The sequence below is a fragment of the Helianthus annuus genome, chromosome 15 (assembly GCF_002127325.2).
Source record: "Helianthus annuus cultivar XRQ/B chromosome 15, HanXRQr2.0-SUNRISE, whole genome shotgun sequence".
Taxonomy (NCBI): domain Eukaryota; kingdom Viridiplantae; phylum Streptophyta; class Magnoliopsida; order Asterales; family Asteraceae; genus Helianthus; species Helianthus annuus.
Window position 1 is genome coordinate 14,431,994 of NC_035447.2, and position 10,019 is coordinate 14,442,012.

The following is a 10,019-nucleotide window of genomic DNA, read 5'->3' on the forward strand; positions in this document are numbered from 1 at the left end:
ACATACATGTAATTTGCGTGTGCATATATAATATATAATTATATATATACTAAATTAATAAAAATTAATTCAACCCGAACCGAGCCGAGCGAACCTTTCCTCATGCGAGGCTGATTTGCAAACTGAACCAAACCAAACGAACATATCCAAGCATTTTCCGAGTGAGGGACAAGCGTTTTGAACAGAAAATATCACGTGACTCTCACGGACCCTCAATTATGAATCATATCCTCATCTTCATCTATATATCCTCTTCTTCACAGTCATCACAGATCTACAATCATCACCATGGCCCCAAAAGTCAACCATCTCCTGTTGACTCTCCTCTCCGTCATCGTCTTCATCGCCGCCGGCGTCAGATCCGTAAGCTCTTCTTCACCTTCCTTCCATCATTTCAATCAAATTTACTGTTAACATAAATATAATATAAAATAAAATAATGCAGGCTGATCCAGATTGTGTATACACCGTATATGTTCGAACAGGATCCATCATAAAAGCCGGAACCGATTCCAATATGACGTTGACACTGTACGACGCCGGCGGTTACGGCATAAGGATCAATAATCTAGAGGCATGGGGCGGTCTGATGGGCCCCGGGTACAACTATTTCGAGAGGGGTAATTTGGACATTTTCAGTGGCAGAGGTCCTTGTTTGACCGGACCACCGTGTGAGATGAACATCACCTCCGATGGCACCGGAGCTCACCACGGTTGGTACTGCAACTACATCGAGGTCACCACTACCGGTGCTCACATTCCTTGCGCACAACAGACGTTTACTGTGGAACAGTGGCTTGCTACCGATACGTCGCCTTATGAGCTTACTGCCATCAGGAACTACTGTGGATCATCCGATGCTGCTGTCTCCGGTCACCGGATTTCTTCATCGGTTTCTGATGTGTGAGGGAGATATGGTTTGGTTCATTCAGGGTCTGTTTTGTAATTTTTGAGCATGTGCGTGTTTGTTTGGTTCAAAGGCATAACATTGAGGGTCTGTTTTGTAATTTTTGAGCGCGTGATTCCCACAATAAAATCATTTACTTTGCATGTGCGTGTTGGGTGAAAATTTATTAATAAAATGTTATTGCTAAAAATGCTTCTACTTGTAACAAATAGTGGAACCCCTCGACCCCTTCCAAATCGATTTGGTTCGAGCCCCAAACCAGTTCCAAAACCATTTTTTTAAATTAAACCATATAATTTAAAACAAATACAAATAATTAAAAATACTTGCTCAAAAATTTGTACCGAATTTATCCCTTGTACCCTCTGCGTGTAAGTCTAAGGTCCTAACATGTACAAAAACAAGACCGAAGACGTACTCCTCGTCTTCATTCCAAACGGATCCCCTTCGATTAAAAAAAATCATTTTTTTTTTCAATACCAGGCCCAAACCAGCTCTAAAATTTAAATAGATTCCCTCACGCCCCACCATCAAGCGGCAAACTTAAACGTCATAGACTATTCGACTTCGAGCGTTGATAGATACAGGTAGACCTGGCAAACGGGTCGGTTCGGGTCATGGGTCAAAATGGGTTCGGGTCAAAACGGGTTAGGGTCAAAATGGGTTAATTACAAAAAAGGGTTGTTTTGGTTCGGGTCGGAACGGGTTCGGGTCAGGACGGGTTCGGGTCAGAACGGGTTTCGGGTCGGGTTGGTTAAAAATTGATTTCTTTAAAAAAAGAGAGATTGAAACCAATCCGTAACAAAACCGAAAACTGAAAGGATTGAAACGAAACAAAAAAACTGAAAGGATTGAAACGAAACAAAAAAACTGAAAGGATTGAAACCGATCCGAAACGAAACCGAAAAAAACCATCAAAACGAAACAAAAAACCAAAACCGAACTAAAACGGAACCGAATAAACGACCAAACAGAAACCAAAAAACCGAAACGAAACGAAACACAAAACAACTGAAAAGATCGAAACCGAAACGCTTCATGTCCTGGCATGCTATCTAAGCGTTAGTGTTCAGTTCTTATGTTTCAAGTACAATTATCGAAAATAATATGAAACAATCCAACGAAGAAGCATTTGATTAATGTAACTAATAACAACATCAACAGTAGTTAATGAAACATGCAACTGGCATTAAAAAAAGCAGCAATGACTCAGATTAAGTGTCAATACAGATTAAAGAAGCCCTACTAATTCAAAATTCAAAGAAAACTTTTACCATTCAATGAAGTAATTTCAGTAAAAGAAGAGCTCATATTCTAGATTCAAAATCAAAGAAAACGTCTACTAATCCGTCAAGTAATTTCAAAAGTAAAGCAAATGAACACATATAATTTGCATACACATAAAGCAGAGCAATGCAATGGCTCTGCTACATGAAATACAAAATTCAAAAAAAAACTTAGCTTTACAAGACTTGGAAAATTAAAAAATTCTACTAATTCGTGAAGTAATTAAAAGAACACCAAACAAGATAATCTGATTACAGAGAATCGTTGATAAACAACTCACATTGCACTAAACGAGATTATCTGATTACAGAGAATCGTTGATAAACAAGTTGGCGTTTTTATTATAACCCGTTGAAGAAAACCTCAAGTGATTTCAATAGATGATGAACGAGAATCGAACTTAGTGATTTCAACAGATGATGAACCTCAATAACCCGTTGAAGAAAACCTCAAGTGATTACAGAGAAATCAGAGAATCCTTTGAAGAAAACCTCAAGTGATTTCAACAGATGATGAACGAGAGAAATCAGAGAATGAACTCAGAGAATGAAATCAGAGAATCCTTTGAAGAAAACCCTAAACGCAACCCGCCTCTTTTCTATTATAACCCGTTCTGACCCGTTTCTTTTTACATCCCAAACCCAGCTAACCCGTAAAAACATTTCAAAATTTATGGAATGACCCAACTAGACCCGCTAATCACTAAAAGGAAGCCCAAACTAACCCAATGAAATTTAGAAAAGACCCAAAATGACCCAAATATAATAGTTTGGGTCAGAATTGCCCCCCCTAGATACAGGTGTTGACAACTTGACATTCGTTCCAGATTCCACCCTATACATACAATTGATCTCAGTTTAGTTGAAGCAAGCTTGTGATTTTTGAGATGGGTGTGGTTGGTTTTGATATTGGGAATGAGACTTGTGTCATTGCCGCTGCAAAGCTTGGTGGGGTTGATGTATTTTTGAATGATGAAGAATCAAGGCGTGAGACACCTGCAGTGGTGTCATTTGGTAAGAAGCAAAGGTTTTTGGGTTCTGCAGGGGCTGCATTTGCTAATGCTTATCCAAAATCAACGATTTCTCAGATTAAGAGATTGATCGGAAAGGTGTATAAGGAGGTTGAGGATGAGCTTAAGCTGCTACCTTTTGTTACTAGTGAGGGCCCTCGCGATGGTATTTTGATCGAGTTAGACTACTTGAAAAACAAATGGAGTTTTACACCAGTGGAGATTTTGGGGATGTTTAAACATTTGAAACAAATAGCCGAGAAGAATCTTGATTCCGGTGTGGTTGACTGTGTGATTGGGATCCCGTCGTATTTTACAGACTTGCAAAGGCGTCTGTACCTCGATGCTGCACATATTGCCGGTTTAATACCTTTGAGTTTGTTGCATGATGGTACGGCCATTGCGTTAGGTTATGGTATGTACAAGACTGATTTCTCTAACTCCGGACCAACTAATGTCATGTTTGTCGACATTGGGCACTCAGGTGACAGTTGCCGCTTTTGAACAAGGGGAGATGAAAGTACTGTGCCATTCTTTTGTTCAGAACTTGGGAGGTAGAGATTTCGACGAAGTTTTATTCAAACATTTTGCAGCACACTTTAATGAAAAATACAAAATCGATGTTTATTCCAATGCGTCTGCTTTCGTAAGGCTTAGGATATCATGTGAGAAGGTGAAGAAAGTTCTCAGTGCAAATGCAGAAGCACCACTTAGTATCGAGTGTCTGATTGGGGACACGGATGTGAGAGGAATCATAACAAGAGACGAGTTTGAGAATCTGTCATCCAAGCTGTTAGAAAGGGTTACTGTTCCTTGCAGTATGGCTTTAAAGGACTCTGGCTTAACTGTTGATGAGTTATATACTATTGAGCTCGTTGGGTCTGGGTCCCATATACCAGCTCTAACGAGAAAGTTAACTTCGTTTTTGAAGAAAGAACCGACAAGAACACTAACAGCTATAACGATGAGCTACATGAAGCCAGAGAGAGAAAATATGTTGGCAGAACAAGATATAAAGGGCCAAAGAAACGCCCTCGTGTTTTTCGTCCATGACACTCGTTTCAAGGTATCTGTTTTATTGGAATAACCGTATAAAGTTTCCATTTGATTCCTTAGATCGCATTGCAATATTTGACAGAATTTGTGTATTTTAGCTTTGTGGCACCTACAAGAGCTTTGTCACAGATACTGAGAAGGAGGAAATCACCAACAATCTGCAAATAACCGAAAATTGGCTAAATGAAGACAGTGATAACGAATCTGAACAAGACTATACCGGAACACTCAAAGATCTTAAAAGGGTGTCTGGAATATGCTACTTTTAATATGTTAAATCTTCTTGTGTAAATCATGTATGCACACTTCTAATCATGTTTGTTTTCGTAGTTATTAGAACCAATTGAAAATAGATACATGGAAGAAAATGCTATCGCAAAAGCAACAAAAGCTTTGCAAACTTGTATAGCAAAACATCATGCGCGTGCAGATTCACTGCCATCTGACAAGAAACAGAAGGTATAGTCTCGCTCTTTTGTTCTTACGTTACTAAATGTATATAATCATCGTTCATTGCCACTAGTCGTAACTGTTGTGAAAACTTCTGTGAACCTTCTCTAAGAAAACGTCTGCATACCAACAGTATATCACCAACCTGTGGACTCTAAGAAATGCTAGGACAAAAGCAACAAAACGTCTGCATACCCAGTGGCGAAGCTTGACGTTTTCGACGGGGGGGTCGGAAAACGTATGTACCCAAAATTTCTATAGAATCGGGGGGTCGAAAACGTATATACCCAAAAATTTTCGGGGGGTCGGGCGCCCCTCCCGGCCCCTTCAAAGCTTCGCCAATGTGCATACCAACAGTATATCACCAACGTATGCGAGCTCACACAAACTCATCTTGTGAACCTCCTCTTGATCAAAATTTGAAGAAAACGATACACATTAGTCAAATATTTTTTTTCATTTATTCATGATCAGGTTCATTCTGTTGGCCATCAACTGCCATTCAAGACTAACTCAGACTGTTATTTTACAACATGACCATCTTCAAACGGCAAGCAACTTTCAAGAAAAATGAACTCAACAAGTGGAACAAGAAGTTCCAAAACAAGACTCCAATTGTCACAATCGGGGTAAATCCAAACCAGTCGCTATCTCCGCTTATAGCGGCCTCGTGTGCCGCCCTCTAGCCCGGCCACAAAGCAGCGCGTTCTTTGGGATTGGCAACTCATCCCTCCACGAATGCGTTGGTGAGTACACCCGAAGATAAAACTGCTGCCCCAAATACTGCCTCACCCAATTCTCCGACCGTATGTTCCACATCCCCATGTTGTCCAAGGCTATATAGATTGCGGTCCACGCCTTGGGGTACACCTGTAAAGCACCATCTCGGTTTTAGTGTCAAATAACTACATTCCTTTGATTGGACAAAAGTTTTACCTGAACAGTACTACGAGCAACCGTATCTCTCAAATTGTAGCGCGATCTACTAGCCGAGGTCCATTGGCCGCCATCCATCCCAACTACAAAGAACGAGTAGCCGTCAATATGCCACGATTGAACGCTATCCTCCCAGTTTTGAAACACGATCTCAGCGAAAGACCGAAAATCAGCATGCATAACGGAGGTTGCTAGATACGCGTTGCCGTTGGACGATTTGTCCGGAATGCTTCCAACGCTAAAGACTCCACCAATATTGAAGTAATCAGCTAGTTTCAAAGGAGTGTCTCCGGGAACAAACGACACGCCGTTGACCGCATATCTTTGTTTTCCGTTGATCCAAGGAGCCGAGTTGGATAGAATAATCATGCGGCTCGGCTTGATCAGCCCGTAATGGTACGAGCCTTGTGGGTTCGGCCTGGGTCCACTCGCGGTCAGGTTCCATCTGGTACGAACCAAAACCTTTTAGTAGGTGGTAATTATAAGGTTCTCCCTCTACTTGTAACAAATAGCGGGTCCAACTCATGTTTTTTTCTTTTTAAAGAAACTCAGATTTTATATATAAAAATTAAAAATCAAACAAATTCTGGTGACAATGAATTACCTAATGCTTCGGGCCTGCATGACGGACCAAGCAATTTGGGTGGTTGGGCCGCCAGGGGGAGGCCCAGAGACCCCGATCCTCGAGTTCTTATAGTGGAGGACAGCTGTGGTCGTGAGCACACGACGAGTGAACCGTGAAGACACGACAACATAGTAATCTCTCGCGGGCTTGTTGGCGGTGACCAATACCGAAGCTGACTGTCCGAGATGTAGGTCTAGCGACTCGTAGGTGTTCTGGAGTGTGTGTGATCCTTCAACCTCTACAAGTTTCATGGTATGATCTTGAATTCTGAAGTTGATAGATGTTGTCAACCCCACATTTGATATTCTGAATCTGTATGTTTTCCCTGTAGATAAATGTACAATCATTAATGCACTAGGTATAGTACACCGGTGACATTATCGGTCAACTGGTCAAACTGGTTTCAAAAACCGGCTAGGTGATAATTTTTTTTTAAATACGTATATAACTAATTTAAAATAAAATAAAATATGAAATTATTTTATCTTTTGGTGTGATTTTACGGGTTAACATGATATTGAGCCTTATGAACAATTCAAATAGATTCAACCAGACTGGTTATGTGGCTGATTCCCGAAAACTCATTAAGGAACACACCTTGTTCGACTTCGAATGTGTAACCATTCCAGCCACGCCCGTTGATGACAAGTCCGTCAGGAGAAGAAATGCTTCGACCCATGTCCAATATGTGTCTTAGTCTCTACAAATACCAAACAAATGTTTACATACTTTGACTTTCCAAGTCAAACTCACTAATTTCAATTTCAAATTCATCCTACAAATTTGATCAACAACTTTCATTTCTATATACACATAAAAAAGATCCACATGTTTAGTTCATTTTAAAGGACATTACCTTATGTTTTGAGTTTAAAAAGCAATATATAAGGTTGACTATAAAAGTCAACGCATAAGGTTTTGACTTCTGAGCTAACCTGGTGGCCTTTTTTGTACCAATCACCAGCAAGAACAGTGTGATCTCCAGCAGGGAAAGGAAATGGGACCGGAATCCGAGGGCGGCTGTAGATTTTGATGCCGCCATAGCCACCGGCGGCCTTTTGAAGACCAAGTGATGGGAAGTAGAAGAAGCTACCGATTTGATCCTTGGCTTGAAGCATGTATGTGAAATTCTTGCCTGGTGGGATCGGACAAGTTGTACCATAAGTACCATCTTGCCATGAGTTTCTTCTGTGTTGTAACCCGTTCCTGAAAATAATAAGTTTCAGGCCAGGTCAGGTTACCTTTTTTAAACCAGATAACTCATACACCCTCTAAAGTCTAAATCTGTCTTTAAATCTATACAAATGTACATCAACACTTAAGAATAAACATCTTAATACATACTTTGATCCTGCTGGACTACAAGCCCTTCGGTGGTCCGGAATATGTATTGGTGGATTCTACATTCTTGATAAGAAAATTAAGTTTTGGTTGTAAATTAATGACTTGTACATTCTAAATACACTTGGTGAGAAAGTTGAGTTTTGGTCCTTAGTGATGCATGGTGACTTGTACATTCCTAAACTATAACATGACATATAGAGAAACACAATGTCACACATTTTTTAATATTCCCAAGATCTAAGATGCAAAGCACTATGAAATATTGCATGGGACCATCCATTTACTACACACAACAACTGCCAGCTTTTTACTAATAAATTTTACCAAATGATTGCATTTAACATACCATGTTCATAAAAGTAATAAAATATATATAAAAAAATTAAAATTGTCAGAGATCCAATAAACAATATCAATTGACAGAAAATAACAAAATAACATGAATTTATTATTTTTAAATCGATTTAAACCGAATATATTCGATTTCAAATTATATTGGACGAACTTTGAAGTTACAGTAAGGTTATTGTCATGTGACTTGAAGGTTACAGATTTGGGTCGTGGAAATAGTCTCTTGCAGAAATGCAAAGAATGCATGCATTATGCCTAAATTGACCAGACTACACTGGACCCCGCGCATGCGAGAAAGCCTTGTTATTGGGTTACCCGTAATTCGTATGTATTTGAGTTAACTTGAATTTGAATCAGTTTTTCAAATTCAAATTCACTTAAAAAAATAAAAATTCGAATAACCCGAATTACTAGAAAACCGATTCAATTACACCAAAGAACATATTAAACAAATCCTCATGAACTCAAAATATTAATCAATAGAACACTAAAAGTTCAACTTTTGAAATCAAATCTTGAATTTCAAACACATTCAAAACAAATAAACAAATAAATAAATAAATAAATATATAAACAAGAACTTTACCAAGAAAGAAGAAATGGCTCATTCAAGTAATTATAGACACTAATAATCAAGTTATCATTAGTGACACAATTAATTTGAGGTCCTGGAAACTGCCCATTTATCAATATCCCCTGCAAAATAACACAAATATTCATAAAATGAATAAAAAACATAGCATATGATATGATTTGTATCATTTATAAAGAAAATAGATAAAAGTTATACCTGTTGCTTAACACCCATTGGATAAATGTCACCATAAGTGACTTTCCAAGTGAAAAACCTATAAGGGTCTTCACCATTGATGCTACTTATGACCAAAAACAGAGCACAAATGAGAACTAGAATTCTTTTTTCCACCATTGTTAGAAGATCTGTTAGAAAACCTCTAGATACACTATTTTTGTATGTATATGTGTAGCATCTACAAATACTGGAGGGAAGAATAAGAGAGATGAAGGGGGATGGGGGAGTTAACAGAGGCTCGTGAGTTGTCAGTAGTTGAAAATATATAGAGAAATATTGACGAATCTGAGATGGTGTTTTATTTGTTTTAACAAAAGTATTTTGCTTTATGCTATAAATAAGTTATTTTTTTAACAAGATTTAGAGTTAAATGATCTGGGACAAGTAATGAAGGTGCTAGAAGTGTCAAAGTGTCTATAAATTAGGGCTGTTTAAAAAGCTTGTGGTTCGAAACTCGCTCGTAACTCGTTCAGATTTAGCTCGGAAAAAGCTCGGTTTAAAAGTTAAAACTAAGCCAAGCCGGCTCGGCTTAGTTAGAAAGTGAGTCTAGCTCGACTCGGCTCGTAGCGAGCCAGATAGGCTCGGTTTGGCTCGCTTGATAACTTGGCTCGGCTTAGCTCGTTTTATTATACTTATAATATATTTTATTTTTATATACATTATAATATATTGTAATATTGCAGAAAATTGATTATTAATTACATGTATTTAAAAGTGCAATTTGATGTCTATGACATATTTAAAGGTTTATTACCATGCTAATAAACTAGTTTTTCGTTGAAATTTAAAAACTTATTTAGTATTCTTAAACTTGATTTTGGCTTGTAAAATGTATTAGACTGAACTTATTTTAGATATGTTCTTTTGAACTATTGAATAACATTTTAGACTTGTGAATTTTGAGAGCAATGTATTAGATTTTTTTTTAAATCGAGCTGAACCGAGCCAGTTCTGTTTAAAACCAAGCTGAGCTCGAGCTTAGATTTTCAACTCGGTTTATAATCGAGCCCTATCTTGGCTCAGCTTGGCTCGTGAAAAACCCTACTATAAGCTATGAAATCGTTTAAATTGAAGCAAGTCAATAGGTTTGATTGGTTTGAGGTCAAAAGGGTTTGGTTAATGGTTTAATTTTAATAATTTATCAGTTTTAAAGATTTTGCCAGGCTTGAAACCGGTTGTGTAATCAGACTTTTAACTTCCATAATATATATATATTTTTTTTCAGTTTTAAGAGGTAGTTATA

At 38.2% G+C, this 10,019-nt stretch overlaps 2 protein-coding genes and 1 pseudogene across 2 annotated transcripts; 2 read left to right on the forward strand and 1 right to left on the reverse strand.

The window, feature by feature from the left end:
• The first annotated feature begins 203 nt into the window (after positions 1–203).
• LOC110910801 (PLAT domain-containing protein 3) lies at positions 204–1,054 on the forward strand. The gene is made up of 2 exons (XM_022155392.2): positions 204–363; positions 446–1,054. Exons 1-2 carry the CDS (start codon positions 289–291, stop codon positions 905–907), a joined length of 537 nt encoding a protein of 178 aa, XP_022011084.1. The 5' UTR covers positions 204–288; the 3' UTR covers positions 908–1,054.
• Positions 1,055–3,080: 2,026 nt separating this feature from the next.
• On the forward strand, positions 3,081–5,275 carry LOC110910800 (annotated as a pseudogene).
• On the reverse strand, positions 5,148–9,030 carry LOC110910799 (L-ascorbate oxidase homolog). The gene is made up of 7 exons (XM_022155391.2): positions 8,756–9,030; positions 8,552–8,661; positions 7,206–7,476; positions 6,868–6,970; positions 6,250–6,595; positions 5,646–6,090; positions 5,148–5,579 (listed from the first exon to the last, which is right to left on the reverse strand). Exons 1-7 carry the CDS (start codon positions 8,891–8,893, stop codon positions 5,367–5,369), a joined length of 1,626 nt encoding a protein of 541 aa, XP_022011083.1. The 5' UTR covers positions 8,894–9,030; the 3' UTR covers positions 5,148–5,366.
• Positions 9,031–10,019: the final 989 nt, after the last annotated feature.